Below are 20202 nucleotides of genomic sequence, written 5' to 3'. Positions count from 1 at the left end.
AGTAGTCCCAAGTGTGAAATATGCTATCACCAGAGCCTAAAACAGCCAATACGACATTATGCTTCCTTCCCAGTGGTGGGAAGTGTGAGATGCAATATAATTTGTCCTTTGTTATAAGTGGGCACATGCCAGAATGCCCCAGACCACTGAGCCCCTAAGGGCTTCACTGATACGGTGTGCCCCGAATCTTCATTCGACTTACCTTCCACCTCTCAAACACAGATGTCTTGCAAAAGCCTCCAAAATACTTGCCACTTCTTGCTTCTCTATTCTCCTTAGCATGGTATCATCAACACAATTTACTAATGGAATGGTCTGTGGGTTATCCAGGTTCTCTGGGTCCCTTCAGACTACATCCTGACAAAGGACAGCAGTTAGCACGGCCTTCAGCAAGATCACAGCTTTGCATGATCTCATCATCAGAATGCTAACTACTCTTGGTTCTGCTTCCTGATAGAGATGGAAAAGAACACATTTACCATGTCAGGAACTGCAAAACATGCATTTGAGTCTATGTTAATCCACTAAAGCAAAGATCTCATATTTTGGCATAGCAGCTATGTTGGAATCAGTACTTGTTTGACTTGACAGCAGTCCACTGTCAGCCTCCAGGGTCAGTCTTGTAGGGTCCACACTGGTTAATTAAATGGAAAAAAAATGATAGGGACCATCAACCATGCATTCTATAAGTTTTAAGGGTGGTACAACTTGAATCTCCCTTATTTGAAATGCTTGGGACATAGAAGTGTATTGGATTTTGGATTTTTCAGAATTTGGAATATTTGCATATACATAATGAGATATCTTGGGAATGGGACCCAAGTCTACACGTGAAATTCATTTCTGTTTTATATACTTGCTTTGCGCATGGACTGAAGTTAATTTCGTACAATATTTTTTAAAATTTTGTGCATGAAACAACGTTTTGACTGCACCTGTCACATGAGGTCAGGTGTGGAATTTTCCACGTGTGGCATCATGTCAATGCCCCCAAAGTTCAAATTTTGGAGCATTTTGGATCTTCAGGTTTGAGATACCCAATCTGTACTAGTGTTTGCCATTCCATCTAGAATATAATGTTTAAATCTACTATCTGGTAACAGAATGGGAGAAGTTTTAGAGGATTTCATTTGTGGGTCTCACTTTATTAGCTCCTACCACACTAGCCAAGAAGCCAATATGTATCTGCACCAATTGTACATGCAGAGACCAGTGGTACACACATGAGAAAAATTTGTAAAGCCAGGACACCCCCAGGACAGGGTTTAATTTGTGATCTGCCTCCATATTCTCCTACTCTATCAAAGGACCATAATGAAGCTTCGGTCCCTAGGTATCAACTCAGACAATGAGTGCAATAGTCCTTGAATGCTGTGTAGTCTTTTTTCCCCAGGGCAATTGTTCTCCAAGTAAATGACCATAGGTCCTTAAGAAAAGAGACTAGGGAGACCTTCACCATAGGGAACTTCCTTGAAAGGATGGGCTCTTCTCTTTCAATCATTGGGTTCTGAGTTTAAGAACTGCCTCAGGCCCAGAGACAAAAAGCCAAGGATCATGGATTTTTATTGGGATGGGTTTCCTGGCCTATGCAAAGTATATGTCCTAGAATGTCCACTTCTCTGAATCTTTTGATGTCTTCTTTATCCTTTGCGATGGCAATTCTGGAATCACTGATTAGTGTGAGCCATTGTTTTTCTAGGCTTTCAAAAGTCAATGCAGTATAGGAGATGGCTTGCACATCAACTTTCCCTTATCCAAGTTGATATTCCATACCTTTGATCCAGCACCTTCAGGATCCAGCCTGTCTGTACACCTCTAGCTCCTGCCATGCATATGAGCTAGATCTTGCAGCCCCTTTTGGCCCATGTACCCTTCCCACTCTTAGAAAGCCAGATGCTGTGGTGTGTTGATGTTGGTTATTGTTAAGGGGCAAGGAGGGGTGATGGAAGCATGTATTCATCATCTCCAATGTGATGCAGGGAGAAGGGGACTAATTGTTTGGCCCAGAGGGTCCAGGGCACTCTCAGGACTTAATATTTTTTAGTGCATCAGCCAAACAGTCCAGATCCTGTCACCATATGCCGTAAGCGTTGCAAGTTTAACGTGCTCCAGTTTGAACTCCCGATCTCCAACCCTTGTGAATCCCGCTTCTGCAAGTCTTATCCATCTCAGAAATGGTAACTACATGATTCCAGTTATTAAGAGAAAACCTTTGTAGGCATCCTTGACCCTTTACTGTCTTTTACATCCATCATCTAATCTCTCATAATCCCATTTGCTTTCTCTTGCAAATGTATTCAGAATCTCACCAGTTCTCACCACCACTGCTAGTACAGCCACAATCCAAATCACTCACATCTCTCATCTGGTTTATTGCCATAACCCCTGACCATGCTCCTTGTTTCTAACCTTCTATCTACAACCTATTCTTAACATGGAAGCCAGAATAGTCCTCCTAAAATACAAATCAGCCCCTCTCACTCTGTCAAAACACTACAACATATTTGAATCTCACTAAGAGTCAAAGTTCCTAAAATGGTCTGTAGTTCTCAGCATAATCTGAATCCATTATTTCCCTGACCTCATCTCCTATTATTCCTCCTCCCTCACTGCGCCTGAGCCTTCGTGTTCACCTTCAAATGTGCCTTGCACATTTGTGCTGTCTCAGGGCCTTTGTACCTGCTGTTTCTGCTGCCTGCAATCTTGTGCCCCACTGTTTCTGCATTTTCTCCCTTACCTAACCTCCTTCGGATCTTTATTAACATTCAATCTTCTTAATGGGGCTTTTCCTGACCACATGATCTCAAACTCTGGTCCTTTGCTAACTTATATTTCCTATTTCCCTTCTCTGATGTATCTTTTTCCAAAGCAAGCATCCTCGAACATACTAGTATTTTACTCAGTTTAACAATTTTCTATCTTGTTTCTCCATAATAAAACTCTAGGAAGAGAGACACTTTTTCAATTTTATTCAATGCTATATCCTTAAAACTTAGGACATTGCTAAATAAATGTTTATTTAGCACTTATTACATATTTATTGAATAGGTGAATATTTCCAAAGGTATACAAGCTGGAAATATAGTACTGTCCATATACATTGATATTGCTGAATAATTGTTGAGTTTTGTTTTAACTAGAAGTATGCAAAAGGAATTAAAAATCAATTGCATTAATTAATAATCATTATTTTAAGTATAGATTGCATTTGTTTTAGAAATGTGGTATAGAAATGCAAATTAACTCAGACATGGTTCTTTAAGTAATTTATGTATTGGGTAATTAGGTCAAATGTACACACGGATACCACTGAGAACATATGCAAAACAAACTCTCAACCAAAAAACAAAAAGGATCACCTCTCTTTAATCATGCCTCATCTTATATTTAGTAAATGAAAAATGCCTGTCCTTTCCTAGGTCAAGGAAAATTTTCTCCATCAGTATCTCAAAAAAGTGATCTATTATCCTTTAAGAAAAAGTTGAGGACTGTAATTCTAAACCAAATAAAGTTCAACAATTAGCCTCTACAAAGTACGACCGTCAATTTGAAAAGCTTTTTATATTCCTCCATCATTGGCTGTGTTCACTCACTGGAGCAAGTCTGCTCATTAAATCATTGAACAGTATGATATGGAGAGTTTTAAGGATAGTATTAGGTAATTATAGGTATAATTTAGGTCCAGACTGCCTGAGTTCAAATCTGGGCTCTTTCATTAATGGCTGTTTTATATTTTACAAATCAACCTCTCTGAGCTTTAGAGATATAATATCACCAACCCCAGGATATTATTACAAGAATCCAGTGGGCTGATACATATAAATTATTTAGAGCACTCCCTGGCACATTGCAAGTACTCACTAAATCTTACCTGTTATCATTGGTTCCACTGAGTTAGAACCTACAATTAAAGTCAGGACCTTTAACTTTAGTCTATAAACACTTTTGGTAATCAAAGAAATTTGCAGCTCACGTTGGCTGAACATAATCAGGCTGCAAATGGACCTACTAAGACTTTTTTTTTTTTTTTAAAGTAACACTTGATTGAAGTATAACACATATCCAAAAAATTCACAACTTATGTATGTAAGTTTTCACTAGATGAGTTTTCACTAGATGAACATACCCATGAAACCACCATCAGAACAAGGAACAGGACTTTATCAGCAACCCAGCCACTTCCTTCATACCTCCCCCAGCTGTGACCCTTACAAAAGTCATCACCCCTGACTCCGCCTTCATCGATTAATTGTGCTGGTTTTGGACATTATGTATGCACTTTCATTGCCTAGATTCTTTGATTCAACCATATGTGCATGAGATTCATCAGGGTTATTTGTAGCAACAGTTGTCTTTTCCTCATGGCTAGCATATTCAGGGGCATGAATATTCCACCATCTTTTTATTCATTCTGCAGTCAAAGGACTATGTGATGTTTCCAGTTTGGGAGAGACTACTGCTGTGAATATTATTGAACGTGCCTTTTTGTGCATATATAGACATAGCTCTTTCAGGTATGCACTTAGGAATGGAATTTCTGGGCCATGGGTAGACATCTGTTCACCTTTAGTAGGTATTGCCGAGCAGTTTCCAAAGCAGCTATACCGATTTACCTGTGCCAGTAGTGTATGAGTGTTCCAGTTGCCTGAGATCCTCACCGACATTTGGGGTTTGTTGGTCTTTTCATTTTAGCCATCCCAGTTGGCATGAACAGTACCGAAGTGTAGGTGTTTGCATTTCCCTGGAGGTGAAAGAATCTGAGCACGTTTGCATTTGTGTATCAGCCAAAAGTTCTTTTGTGAAGTGACTGCCCATGTACTTTGCCTAGGTTTAAAATTGGCAGTCTGTCTTTTCTTATTTATTTGGAAGAATTCTTTATATATTTCGTATATAAGTTATTTTTTGATGTAGGTACTGCAAATACCTTCTCCCACTCTTTGGCTTGCATCTTTTCTCTTAACGGTCTTTGGAAAACCATATAGCGTGTCATACATATAGAAGAGTGTGCATATGAAGAAGCGGGGTTCATGGCTCTTTACAACCTGACAGTGCTTGTGTAAATGGATGGAGAAGTGGAATGTTAATAGGAGGCTCCCCTTACTGGTTGGCAACTTCGGATAAATAAAAGTTTTTCATTTTAATGTGTTCTGATTTGTCAGTGTTTTCCTTTAAATTAGTGTTGTTTGTAACCTGCCTGAGAAAATTTTGCCTACCCCAATGTCGTTAAGATATTATCTCACATTTTGAAGATATTATCTCACATTTTCTTCTAGAAATTTTATTATTTTACAGTACAAATTCACAATCCTTCTGGAGTTTATTGTATATACTGTGAGGTACAAGTAGAGGCATCTCTTTTTCAGATAGATATCCAATTAATCAAGCACTGTTCACTGAAGAAACAACCCTTTGCCCAATGATGCCTTTGTCATCAATTAACCATATATATGTGGGTCTACTTCTGGACCCGATGAATGGAATATCTATGCTGTTCCATTGGTCTGTTTTTTTTTTGTTTTTTGTTTTTTGTTTTTTTTAAGTTTGCACCAATAATACCTCATCTCAGCTACCACAGTTTTATGATAAGTTTTGACATCCAACATTGTAAGTCTTCCAACTTTGTTGTTCTTTTCCAACATTGTATTTTCTCTTCTTGGTTCTTTTCATTTCCACAGAAATTGTAGAATTAATTTGTTAACTTCTAAGAAATATCCTCTGTAGGTATTATTAGGAATTGCATTGAATCTAATCGACAAAGAAGGGGAAAGTTGAAATTACTATACTGAGTCTTTTCATCCATGAACACTTTGCATCTCTCTATTTATTTAGGCCTTCACTGGTTTTCTCACTATGTTCTTTATTGTGTATAGGTTTGTATATCTGTTAGATTTATTCGTAGGTATTTCATAGTTCTATGCTATTGTAAATGTTTTTAAATTTTTATTTTCTAATTGTTTGTGACTGGTTTATAGAAGTACAATGAATTTTTGAATAGTGAACTCACTAAATGTACTTGTTTTTAAATTGTATCTGTAGATTCCTTTGGATTTTCCTCAAACACAATCATGCCTCTGCAAATAATAATAGTTTAATTTTTTCTTTTTAAATCATCATACCTTTGTTTTTTTCCATCAATCTTCTTAGTCTTAATTCAGATCCATACTTCTTGGCCCCTTTCAATGAATCTGTGGTGTTCTGTCTAATTAGAAGAAATCAGTAGGAATACCTGTTAAGAATTTTCCGTGAAAATATTAAAGCATGTAAGTGTTTTCCTCGGACTCAGAGGTTCACAATCTTTGTTTATTTTTGTATTTTATTCTTTTTGGGATGTGTGCACAGAATGCATCTATTGCTGAACCTACATTTAAAAAATATGTTGCATACCTTCTGAAAACTTCATTGAGAATGTATTACTATAGTAGATAAGTTGAAAACTCTAGATGTGGGGGTTTCACATTTTCCTAATGTATCTTTTCTGAAACCTGAAAGGTCAACATATTTGACTTCTCAACATACTTCCAGTGCAGAATTGATCACTAGTGTTATCTAATTATGGTTTGCTTCAATTGTTTTTCAAAAAAATTTTCAGCCAACTGTTGTCATCAAAGGGAATACCATTTCAAATGAGAATTCAAGTTTCTAAGTAAAGGCATTTCTCAAATATGTAATCAAAAAGTTTCAAGTAAAAAATACAGATCTTTTAAATATATTTTAATATAGTCAAAACCTGAAAAGTATAGAGTTGAAAGATATTTGGTGCATTGATAAAGTTCCCTGGGGGACGTTGGATGTTTAAAGCAACAGTTTGATTGAATAGAACAATAAATGCAGGGCTGAGTGTATTTTTTCTCTTTCTTTCTCATCTACTAGAAAAATATAGATAATAGAGCTCATTTATTTCCTTAACATTTCAGAGCTCCGCAGATGGGAAAACACAACCCAGTGGAAATGATTTCTGGCAACCTTGAGAAGATATGTTAGCATTTTGTGGCATTTCTCTCAGTGACATGTAAAGCATGGCTTTCCCTCATTGCAGTGTCACAGTGAAGTGTCACAATAAAGCCAAAATAGTGTGCCCTCGGGGAAAACTAGGAAAAGGGACCATTTTCCATACACACACAAAGAGTAATATTTATTATAAAGCCTTTCATTTTAGTTCCAAATGCTGCCGGAGCTGTGGGTATTTTCCAGTGGAGAAATGCACAGAATGTGAGACTTAAAGCAAATGTTATGTGTAAATCTAATGCAATTTATGTAAATATAAATAATATGTTAAAAAGTAGAATGCATTTATGGACATACATGCATGCATAAATCTCTGTAGCGTGCCAGGGAGAAAGCTTGTGATGCTGCAAAGTGACAGCATTAGCCAGTGTTGATGGAGTCCAGAGAGCCCTGAGCTGGGAGCCAGGACAGTTCCATCTTTACCTATTTTTGTCACTACTAGCACAGATATTATCTCTTTTATCTACAAACCCTGTGATATGGAAGTTATTAATTCCATTTGGTAGATGAAGAATTTGATATTCCAAAAATTTAACTATCTGTTGCAGATTACACAGCTAGTATTACTTACATGATTTCACATACTCTTATTATCAAATACAATAGTTTATTATAAACTAAACTTGTAGTTCTGATAAAAGCCTTACATATACTCTTCATCTTACACTCACACAGTTATTATTTGGACTCAAATGTTGAACTTGATTTTTATAGTCATCAACTGCCATCTCATTAGGTTCATTCTCCTGCCCCAGGCTATAGACATTTTGGGAGTGTCTTAGTTATTATTTTGCAAGGTGTTTCTCATTGCTGCAACTCAGTGTCTTCTTCAGGCTGGATGACTGTTGTATATATTCTCACTAAATCAGTGGGCAAGGTCCTGTGTCAGGCACCTTTCTTCTAGTTAGAGAGGTTGCTGTTTCATCCGGGTTCTACTTTAACCAATTGTCAAATGCATACAGAAATTACCCACGTCTATGTCCTGATGTAGTAAAATGGAGAAGAGGGTGTGAGCTTTGGGGCCCTATAGACTTGGATTCAAATATCAGCCCCACTATTAGCAGTTAATGTGATTCTGGGAATGTTACTAGCTTTTATAAGTACATTTGAATGATGATATTAGCAAGATACAGTTTGTAAGGATCTTAAAGGTAGTATGAGTTCAGGCCCATTCACCACTCCAGTCATCAAAGAAAGAAATGACAATCTTTTTGATGACCAATCTTTTAGTAACCACCCCTGCCACCCGAGGTCTCATTGATGAATGCTTCCTGATGCCAACAAATAATCTCTTCTTTCTCCTTCTCCTCCTTCCTCAGTTCTATTATGGAAGATGCAGCATGAGATCTCACTTTTAAGTGTGCCGTACACTATTGTTGACTCTAGGTATAGTGTTGAACAGGAGATCTCTAGAGCTAATTCATCTTGCTTGACTGAAACTTTATGCCTGTTTGATTAATAACTCTCATTTCCCCCTCCCCCATTCCCTGGAAACCACCATCCCACTCTGATTTTATAATTTTGACTATTGTAGATACTTATAGTGCAGTCACACAGCATTTGTCTTTCATCTGTCTGGCTTATTTCACTGAGAATAACATCCTCAAGCTTCATCTACATTGTTACATATTACAATATTTCCTTCTCTTTAAAGAATGAAGAGTATTTCATTGTATGTATGCACCACATATCAATTTGTCAATTATTCATGGATATTTAGGTGGTTTCCACATCTTGGCTGTTGGGGATAGTTGCAATGAACATAGAAATGTAATGGATGTAGAAAACTGGGTGAATGTTCCTCAAAAATACAACCACCATATGATCCAGCAGCTCCACTTCTGGGTATTTATGTAAAAGAATTGAAATCAGGATCTTGAAACATCTTCACTTTAACACCCTTTATTAGCTGTTTTCCCAATACCAATGTTATGCTTAAATTACTATGACTTTTAGAATCCATTTCCTTTCCCTGCTTTAATATCTGAATGACGTAGAAGCCTCTCCCATTTGCTACAAATCTTCGCTCATGACGATGGCTTAATGATCTTAGTTTTATATTTTGCAAGGATTTTTTTTTGGTGGAAATTCATTTGACTCAGGATACTTGAACTACTTTAGGGAACCTCTTGAACCTCCTGAAGAGAGTTTCTCTAGGAACTCGATGCCTCTTTGATCTGTTTATTCTGCCTCCCTGTTCAGCCCCTCAAAGCCAGTCTCCTTTGACAAAGAAGGCAAGCATAAGGGTGTTTCTGCTTCTTTGTGCTGGCTCTCACTACATTATAATCTATGGTGTAGACTTCTGTTTTCCTTGACAAATGAGCAGATGCAGTCCATGTTGGTCCTCACTTCCTGCCCCATCTTCTTATCATGGCGGTGTTTGCTCCCATGGTCATCTGGTTATATTCTATTTTGCTCCATATTCTGTACATGGTCACTTTACATTTAGGTTCATCAGAGAAGTTTTGTGAAAGCACATTGCTTGATTTAGAAACTTCACTCTTCTTTTACCCATCAGGGTGATTTTTAATTCTCTACTTTTTAATCTTCTTAAAGACATTTCCAGCTCTCTAATTATCTCTTCTTCCAGGATCTTTTTTCTTCTTTCTTAGAAGAAATGACACTTTTTCCCCCGTTGGAAGTTTTTGAATCTACTCTTCTAAAGCCAAGAGTTCTTGTGTGACTATAACTGAATCATTGTCATGAATAGGCCACCATCTTTTGCTTTGATGTTTGTAAAATAATGGTTTAAGGCCTTTCTTTATTTAGTAATATTCCTGAGGATTTAGTCGTCTTCTAAGTCATATCTTTTTACTTTGAGTCTAGGATTCTCTTCTCTGGATCTTTTCATCTAAAGCTCCACATTTTTCTTCAAAGTACATTTAATAAATATCTCTCATAGACTCACAGTTGGCTAAACCCTCTGGTTTTCATGGATCTTGCCAAGAGAATGTTTGTCTTAACTTCACACATAGAGTGATCTGCATTAATTCTGAGCGAGCTATATGTAGGAAATCTATTTTGAAAGGGCCACCCTCAGGAGCATTTCCAAATAAAACCATATGAGAACAGGAGTGAGGATAAACTGTTGTCCATTTTTGTGAAATCCAATCTTACTTCTCCTCCTTTTATTTGTTCTGTGTGCCAAGTGAGTGAGAATCAGAAGGCAGAGTGCCATGTAGCATCTTTCCACTTTTTTTGTGTTTGATGACTGGAGATGGGAGACAGGATGTTCATAGCTAGCCCCCTTGCTCTATGCTTCTTTCTTTTAAGTGAAAGTACAAGATATGTGACATTTCAAGTTTGAGCCACAACTGTGGCAGAGATAAGCAGTTTCAGTAGCAAACAACTGTTTGAAAAACCTTGTGATTTATCCATACTGGACACATTTTTTTTTTTTTTGTATCTGGTGGTATATTTTTCACATTAGCTGTTTCTTAGGATTAGCAAACCAGTACAAATCTTGTTTCATCCCTCCCTGGGTATTTAGTGTAGTGCCAAGCAAAGCACAGATTAACATATGCTTACTCAGGATTAAGGATGATTTAAAAAAAAAAAATAAATAAAAAAACTCTTCTGATAGGCAGTAAAATAGAATCCACACAATTCAGTGGAGTCCACACATGGGATGTTTTTGTTAGTGCCAATGACCAACCCTAAACCTCTAGTCCCAAGTTTCCAAAGGCTTTAGGTTAGACTTCAAGAAAGTTAAATGCCAAACAGCAGTAAATGCTAGTTTACCATATTCTTAATTTTCCTCAATCACTACAGTGTTGCCTATGATTGTTCCATGGCAAAGAAGAGAAGAGCTGAAGATCCGGCTTTGGGGGTTCCAGTCAACAAAAGGAAATCCCTGCTAATGAAGCCCCGACACTACAGCCCAAACGCAGACTGCCAAGAAGACCGCAGCGACAGGACAGAGGACGATGGCCCCTTGGAAACGCATGATCACTCTACTGCAGGTAGCAAGGAGGAGAGCCTAAACTTTACCTGCTCCCTGGCTCCAAGGACTCTGTGCTAATTCATGTAGAGCGTGTGGTTTGTATGGTTGGTATGGTTGTAAAAGTATATTCAGATTTGGAAGCAAAATCAAACATTTATTTTACCTGACATTTATTTATTGAGGACCCACTTTTTAATCAGTAACTGTGGAGGGTCCATTGATAAGCAACAGAGAGTCTTGCCCTATCCATTTTCAAAAGCAGATGATTGAACTATGCCTCTTTTTGAAGAAAATACAAGATACTAAGTCTTAGATTTGAAGAGTACTTTTTCTTCCTAATAGGAAGGATTCCTGAAAGAATCCTTTAGATTGATGGGCATATTTAAACTTTAAGACACCTTTGCAATGATCAAGTTATATATAATGTTCATTAGTGATTATGATATATATGTATATATTACAGTTAAAATGTTTTTTAAATTTTTTTATCAACATGTATGGTTTTTACTCCAAAATATAATTGGTAATAACAACATGAACCAATGTAAATGGTCTGTGGCCTTAATATTTTTCATATTTTTGAATAAATGCTTATAGCAATCACATATAGAAGCAACCTCAAGTTGGCAGACTAGAGTCTTCTTCAGAAGGAGACTGAAGGAAAATGATGTATTATAGAAAAGATATCGCTGTGCCCATTATTTCAAAAATAAGTTACTTAAGTTTCCCTTTAGCAGCACATTTTAGTTCATTGATTCACTTCTTCACTTACTCATCAAACAAACTTTTGTGTGCTAAGTGAAATGTAGTTACTGTTTCAAAATTTGAGGATTTCTTTTTTCCCCATTGAATGTTATTCGCATTAGTTCCTGGTAGTCACATGCCTCTAGGAGTTGGAATTCCATCACTGATCACTTTGTGCATGAGGCGAAGCTGAGCGACATGCAAAAAACTCTCAAAAATTATAGAAAACAATTAAGATCTAAAACTTGACTTAGTAGAAAAATGAAACTAGGTGTATATTCTACTAAACATAATTTTTTTCTGAATGTGAATTTTAAAGGAATCAAAATATACTAAATAATTTGTTACTTAAAAAGAACTACTAATTATGCAAACAAAAGGCAATGAGATTCTTACATAATACATTTTTATGGTATGTAGAATTATAGTTAGCAATAAGAATTAATAGAAAAGATTTAAGGGCATGCTTATGAGTGAGCACAAATCTCAGTTCAGAATCATCCTAGATTCAGTAATATTGACTTGAAAGTAGAGTTTGCAATTCTGTGGTTAAAACAAAGCTGTATTCTGATTTGAAGGTATTTAAGTAAATTCTTTGGCTTTTGTGTATTTAGCATGTGATTTAAAGCCTCATAGCTCATCTGTAAATTATAATCACCCTTGACTTTTTTGTTTCCTTGAACTGATCAATTTTATTCATTTTGTTGTTGTTGTTGTTATTGTTTTGTTTTTGTTTTTTGAGATGGAGTCTCACTCTGTCACCCAGGCTGGAGTGCAATGGTGGGAACTCAGCTCACTGCAACCTCTGCCTCCCGGGTTCAAGCTATTCTCCTGCCTCATCCTCCTAAGTAGCTGGGATTACAGTCACACCCAGCTAATTTTTGTATTTTTGGTAGAGACAGGGTTTCACTATGTTGGCTAAGCTGGTCTCAAACTCCTGACCTGAAGTGATCGCCTGCCTCAGCCTCCCAAAGTGCTGGGATTACGGGTGTGAGCCATCATGCCTGGCTCAGTTTTATTTGTTGATTCATGAAAATTTGCAGGTTGAATCTAGTATTAGGGAAAGTCTTTGAATCATTTGTGGTTGGACTTGCAGTATAATACACAAACTGACATTAATTAGCCAAGCGTTTAAGAAAATATGTGTGCTTTTGCATCAGCACATTCTTGTAAGTGTTGTGAAAACAGACTATATCTGGCTCGCTGACTTGTCACCTTCTATTGTAGTTTGTTGACCACTGTACATGTTTAATATTGACCAATTGAATATATTGTCCAGATGTCCTCCAGTTAAACACACAGTTACAGGCACTAATGGACATTTATTTGCAGGTTCACAAGAAAAGGTTAACTATTTTCATATTTCATATTAGAACCACTAATAATAATAATGAATACGCTAAAATTACAGCAGTGGTGACCATTGTTTTTGAGTTCTTAATATATTCCAGACACGTAAATGATATCGATTAGTCCACATAATGCCACGAGTATGTGTGATTATGGGCACAGTTTTACAGATGAAATCATTGGGGACCAAAGAGTTTTGATGCTGAAAGTAATGCATCTTATAGGTGTTAGAAGGAAGATAATTAGGAAACAATTGGAAGGACAAGCAAAAATAATTATTTCCCAGCTAACTATGCTCTGTAATTCAGCTGTCCTCACGCACTGACTACCTTCAGAATGCAGACTGGGCAAAGTTCCTACAATGTCAAATTATGCAGTCACAGTTTCCAGTAATGGCAGGCCCTGTGCCTGGTCAAAAGAACAAAGATTCTAAGTTGCCTTCAGACCTCTGAACAAGTTACTCTTCACCCCACAATGAGGAAGGAGAGCTGAGTTAGTGCCCAAGCCAGCATAAGACTTTTCATCTGGCCTCTCATTTACTCTGGTTGCCCCAGGGTATTTACCTGGCCAGGTGTGTTCCCAATTATATCATCTGCAGCTGGGAAGCTCAGATAATGAGAGAAGGGATAGTGCTCAGAAAGAGACTGAGGTCAGAAGCTTGAATGCTGCAAAGTTTTATTCCATTTTATAGCACAAACTTCATCCATATCCTCAACCTGCTATCTTTCAAAAAGATGCAGATCACTGTTAAGGGGATAGAAGAGAATATGGACAAACCATGCAGTTACCTCTTCCTTCTTGAGGAGACGAGCTTGCAAAGTACTGCCAGAAGGGAGGAAGATCAATAAGCACAGTCTTTCCTGACACAGGCAGGGAGAATGAGAGTCACCAGAAGGAAGATTAACCAAGCCCTGGTGTGGGGTCCCCAGCAGCATAACCACAAGCTCATAGGGAAATCTGCCACAGTCATAGAAGTTCTAGGGGCTGGGAGGACACTTTTAACACATATTATCTTTCAACTAATAGCAAATAAGGGATAAACCACTCTGCTTTCAGAACTTTGAAAGATGAATTCATTTTTTCCAAGGCTTTTATTCCCAGCAAAATGTACATATTCAAGAGGCCTGGAAAGCCAATTTACCTATAAAAGTAACGTAGCTAGTTACAGAAACAGAACTGAAATCCAATTATAATAAAATCCAGTGTTACTAAAGGAGACAAACTCAAAATATGCTGTGACTTTCAGAGGATGTTTTAAAGTTGTATCGTTGCAGAGAAGCCAACATCTATGCCAGGATTCATTAGTATGTATCTGTAGGATTACCAGAAAACTCCAAGTAGAGGTCTTGGTTTAAAGTAAATAAACAACTGTGACCTTGTATGTATCAGGCAGAAGCATTTACTTTTTACTCTAGAAAAGCATCCCAGCATCTCCCCGCACTGTGAATGCACTCAGGATGGAGAAAGGCCTGGACCAGTGAACAGTCTGCTCTCTGGCTGTAACCCTCTGGTTATGCCCTCCCAAGAGCTGACCCTAGAAATTTTCTAACCTATTAGAGTTTTGTTGTTAAGAAAGTTGAGGTTGGTTCACTTTTAGTTTTTTTTAGTTTTTGTTTGGTCGTGTTGTTTATTTTACTTATAATTTGAGCATCATCCTTCTTCTCCTTGAAAGTTACCTGACAACTGGCTGGGCGTGGTGGCTCACTCCTATAACCCCAGCACTTTGGGAGGCCTAGGCTGGCTGATCACGAGGTCAGGAGTTCAAGACCTGCCTGACCAACATGCTGAAACCCCCGTCTCTACTAAAAATACAAAAAAAAAAAAAAATAGCCAGGTGTGGTGGCACTTTCCTGTAATCCCAGCTACTCAGGATGCTGAGGCAGGAGAATCACTTGAACCTGGGACGTTGCAGTGAGCAGAGATTGAGCCACTGTACTCCAGCCTGGGCAACAGAGGGAGACTCTGTCTCAAAAAAAAAAAAAAGAAAAAGAAAAAGAAAAAAAAGTTAACTGACAATTGCATTCTAGTATCTTCTGCATATGAATTCACTCTTGAAAATATCCAAACTTGGGAAAATAATCAGCTACTAGTGCTCTTAGTCATTTCTCCTAAGGGTCACTGTGTTTCCAAAACACCAACCAGGACATATGGCCTTCCATGGCTGTGGGACCTGGAGTAGCATGTTTCAGAGGGCAGAGCTGGAGTGGGGTCCACGTAGCCCTGGTCCTGTGTCTCAGTCTTGCACTGGCTGGCCATGTGGTCTCTAGCAAGCCCAGCCCTCTGTAAAATTGTAGTTTCCTTCTGTGAACTGGAGTAGAAAATGCCTTTCTTGTGCTTATTGTGACAATTAAATGAAATAAACAGCTGAACACCATGCCAGGAACATAACAGTTTGTTGTCCTAGGAGGGATCCTTGAAGTACCCATCCAGTCATCAGATCATTGGATCTTCCTTGTTTTGAAGATGAGGACCCAGTCTCAGGCAACCAAGGGCCTGTCCAAGGTCACATAGCAGGTAGTGCCAGGCCAGCCACACCACCTCATCCCCCTAGAAGTTTCTCCCTCCACATTGCACATCGTGTACTCAGTTTCCAAAGGCAGTTACTGAACATGGCATAGTGTGCTGGGAGTGGGGATGAACTGAGTTGAGCCTTCTCAACAGTGGGACTCTGCTCGTCCTTTGGGGTCAGTGTTAGTAATTATCCTAGGTAAAAAAAATAAGCCCATCTTATTTATGATAAGGGTTGCATAGAACCCCTGCCATGACTACCTTCTAAAATAGTATCTGGGGCAGGGACAAGAGAGCCACCCTTGACTGGATACCTATTGGGTATTCCTGTGTGGCCCCCACAGGGTGCACAGGGTGATAGCTGTTCTCCTCAATGTGCCAGTGGTGGTGCCAAGCTCAGGCAGGTGACGCAGCCCCACTGAGCTCGCAAGAGAGGGTGGCAGGATCAGAACTCAAGCCTCAGTCCACCTGATGCTAACAACAGCGATTTTTAGGTTGGTTCAGTGGCAGAGGCACAAAATAAATCACCAGGCCCCCAAAGGAAATAAACACACACAGCCTGAGAAAATGAAGGCAACTCATTGCAAAGCTGGGAGAAACAAGCGCCCCATCACAGATTTCTCAGCTTCCAAAGCAAACCCAACTTTTTTTTCTTACGACTCCAGTGAAAGCCTGGGAGGGGGGTGGAATGTGGAAAGTTGGTTTGCAGATTTGCAGAACATCCCTAGAAACCCGTGTGTGCTGTGCAGGCACCTCTGTCGGTGGCGCTCCTCTTTTTCTGAGGAATAATTAATAAATATTTTCTTTTAGCATATAACAAACAGTTGAACCAAACAATTATGTAAACTGGAAATGACCCAAAATGCGAGCAGTTGGCAGCAGCACAGTGAAATGCATTGTCGTGCACATGTGCATTTTTGTCACTCCCGCCTCTCTGGTGATCTGCACTTAATAGGAATATTTTAAACTATGTAGCTAAGCAACAGAGGTAATTGTTGCTTTCTAGAGCTTTTGTTAGCACTCTAACACAGCCCAAATATGCATAATTAGGTATAATGTCTATAAATCATTATCGTACACATGTGGGTAGTTAAGTGGAGTGAGAGAATAGTTCAATGAATTGAGCATATTCACTGAAAATGCTTTTTATTTGTTTTCTGTAGTTCATAATACTTTAAAATTATCATAACCCTTTACACTTTCTCTTAATAGCCAACTGTGATATTGAGAAAAACTTCATTTGCATTTTAGACTATGTTTAATATATTATTTAAACCTGGAGTTCCTCTGATATGAATTCAGGAGAGGCTAGGCCATCCTATCAAATATTATGTGCCTGTTTATCCAGCCTCTTTTCTAGGAACTAAAATGTTAAATTTTTCAGTTTATGTTGAATAGATCCCAACAAAAGACTGCACCCTATAATCAGCATTATTTACAGGGGCTAGTGTTGTGACTGAATTCTTCCCTTCATCCAAAAATGCTTTTAGTTACTATGGCAATATTTACTTGATCCTGGCAGTCCAGTGTTGATTTAGGGAGATAATTACCAGAAAGGAAGATGATGGAGATGTATTTTTGAGTGTCCTTGTCAGAGACAATGTTTATAAAAAATTAAATGAGACCAAAAAGACACATTGTCTTCCACACAGACACTCTCTCCCTCAGCGCTCACACCGGATGGCTGTGCTTTTCTTCCCTCCAAAGATGTTTATTAGCACAGAATGCACTGCTCTTGGTGTCTTTAACAGTCTTTAATGGGGACTTATTACTGGTTGCTTCCCATCCCCCCACCCTGCCTTTGAGACACAGAAACAGGCCTCCTATTTTTTGGATGTCTGGGCACTGTTGCAGGCACTTCGCAGACTGGTGTGCGCTGGGCACACCCCAAGTGCCTGGGCCTGGGCTGGAGTCACCTGTGAATCCACTCTCACTTGCTGTGTCTTGCACTGGGACAGGCTTGGGGAGGCTGATTATCGTCTATACACTCAGTCACCGCAACCTGGCCATTCCCAGAGCAAGGGGGGGATGACACGGACAACAGTGGCTGCCTGGGACAATAGCCACTCCATAGACTGTCCTGGATGGACAGGTACGAGGGGGCTCCTCACGGAGTGCCTCTCACGGGGTGCCTTCACATTCAGGACCCAAAGCAGCCTTGTACTAAGAACAGCTAGTTACCATTCAGCACTCTCCAACGCCCCACCTTGTTTCATTTTCTTGTTACACAAGTGCATGCATGTAATGGACCAGAAAATGTGTTACTACTATTTAAGATATGATTTGATCATGCTAATATTCCTGTTTGTGTTTCCTTCAATATGGAATTTTAGGATGACAATTACAAAGGTAAACAGGAAGTCTTGAAAGTCTCAGAAAGATGTATTGTATCTTAGCTAACAGTCCATAAAATCTGAAAGTATGTCTGAGAAAGAGAGTAGAGAACATAAACCAAATGGCTTTGAAAATACATTGCCATGCTAACAGAGAAACTGATTAATATTTCCTTTACAATGTATACTAATATATATTTGATTTTCTTCTGGTTGGCTAAGAGTTGGGAATATAAGAAGTACAGTAACAATAATTTCACATTCAGCAAATACTATTATTGTTAAGTGTCTACTTCTTGTCTTGGTCAATACCTCAGAAGTACTTACCTCTTAACATGTTGGAAATTATAATAGCTCATTTCTTTTAACACAGTTCTTAGAATATTAAGGTCTAAGTTTTCTCTTAAGAGAATATATGTTTTTCTCACCAATGCTTATAAAATTAATAGAGATTATATATTACACATACTATGTATGTATATGTGTACATATATGTATGTGTATGTACATATGTATGTGAATACATGTGTTTGTATCCATATAACTTGTTGCAATTTTCTAAAATATTTTTTGTTCTTGCTCTTCAAATATTGGTTTTCTTTTTCTGTAGAGGAAGTCATGATAAAACCTATGGATGAAAGTCTCCTTTCAGCTGTACAAGAAAACTCCAGTAGGAAGGAAGACAGATACTCTTGTTATCAAGAGCTCGTGGTCAAGTCTTTAATGCACTTGGGGAAATTTGAAAAAAATGTATCTGTTCAGACCACAAGTGAAAACTTAAATGACAGTGGCATCCAATCTTTAAAAGCAGAGAGCGATGAAGCAGACGAGTGTTTTCTGATTCATTCTGATGATGGAAGAGACAAGATCGATGATTCTCAGCCACCCTTCTGCTCCTCTGATGACAATGAAAGTAACTCTGAAAGTGCAGAAAATGGCTGGGACAGTGGCTCCAACTTCTCAGAAGAAACCAAACCACCTAGAGTCCCAAAGTATGTTTTAACAGATCATAAAAAAGACCTATTGGAAGTTCCTGAAATAAAAACTGAGGGTGACAAATTTATCCCTTGTGAGAACAGGTGTGATTCTGAAACAGAAAGGAAAGACCCACAGAATGCTCATGCAGAACCCCTGGATGGCAATGCCCAGCCCTCATTCCCTGATGTTGAGGAGGAAGATAGCGAGAGCCTGGCAGTAATGACGGAAGAGTCTAGTGACCTGGAAAAGGCCAAGGGGAACTTAAGTTTGCTGGAGCAGGCAATTGCTCTGCAGGCTGAGCGAGGTTGTGTTTTCCATAACACCTACAAAGAACTGGACAGATTCCTGCTGGAGCACCTAGCAGGGGAAAGGAGGCAAACCAAAGTTATCGACATGGGTGGAAGACAAATCTTTCACAATAAACGTAAGACCCATTTTTGCATTTATTTTAGGAATAAAAGTGCTTTAGGGTTTGAAAAAAAAAGGCAGATTTGATTTTTTTTCAGATAGCTTTTTGACAGTTTAATGCAACTTAAAAATCAATTTATAATTATAAAATAAACAATTTCTTTCTTTTCCCCCACTCTCTAGATTATTCTCCAGTCAAGCTGTGTTAGTTTTGGGTATTTTCACACATGAAAAAAGGTTCATTGAATCTATTTCTTTTAATTTAACTGCTTTTTAAAAATGCATCATACCTTTAGAAATAACTTTATTTGACATTATGGGAAGTACATCAGTATTTACTGGATCTTAAATCAATTCCAGAAACTTAATTTTTCTTTGCCGCCCTCATCCTTGGATAAAACTGCAAGCCAGGCAGGATGCTCTGGTCCTTTTTGGGATAAACCTGGATGTTAATGCGTTTATGAGCCTATACTTTCACTGGCTCTCTAACTCAGGGCTCGTACATCTCTGGGCCAAACTTCAATGAGAGAGTAGGTGTGCTTTGAGGAGGTTTTAGAGTTGTTCTTCAGGCCTTGGGAAAAGTGTGTTCCTGCTTTGCTGGAGCATTTGCCCTGCTCTTTCTCCCCAGAGTCTTACACCAGATGAGCCTGAAGCTGGTTCTAGCAGTTTTATGGAGCTTCCCAAGAGCAATCCTTAGTGTCTAGAATGCTTGTTTAAGATGAGTATTTTCAGATTCCATCATCATCAGTGCTCCAGAATTTGCATTTTTTTCCCCATCAGCTTCCAGGTGATTCTTGGTCTCTCTGAAACCTGAGAGCCACAGAATTAGGGAGAGGAGTACCTTAGGAAAAATCAGGGCAGTGGACCCAAACAGCTTACAAGAATAACATGTTAGTGTGGTTGAGAAGTTCTGATTGCTGAGAGTTATCCAGA

The 20202-nt window shown here is 38.5% G+C and overlaps 1 protein-coding gene across 4 annotated transcripts in view; it reads left to right on the top strand.

The window, feature by feature from the left end:
• ST18 (ST18 C2H2C-type zinc finger transcription factor) overlaps positions 1-20202 on the top strand; it is a 137091-nt gene that overhangs the window by 56229 nt on the left and 60660 nt on the right. For all 4 annotated transcript variants that reach the window (XM_038000511.2, XM_008000616.3, XM_073018081.1 and 1 more), the window contains 2 exons: positions 10777-10967; positions 18494-19285. In XM_038000511.2, the coding sequence (XP_037856439.1) occupies positions 10777-10967; positions 18494-19285 (983 nt within the window). The remainder of the gene's footprint in view (positions 1-10776; positions 10968-18493; positions 19286-20202) is intronic.

Source organism: Chlorocebus sabaeus, chromosome 8 (assembly GCF_047675955.1).
Source record: "Chlorocebus sabaeus isolate Y175 chromosome 8, mChlSab1.0.hap1, whole genome shotgun sequence".
Taxonomy (NCBI): Eukaryota; Metazoa; Chordata; class Mammalia; order Primates; family Cercopithecidae; genus Chlorocebus; species Chlorocebus sabaeus.
This window is presented reverse-complemented; position numbering and strand designations above follow the sequence as displayed.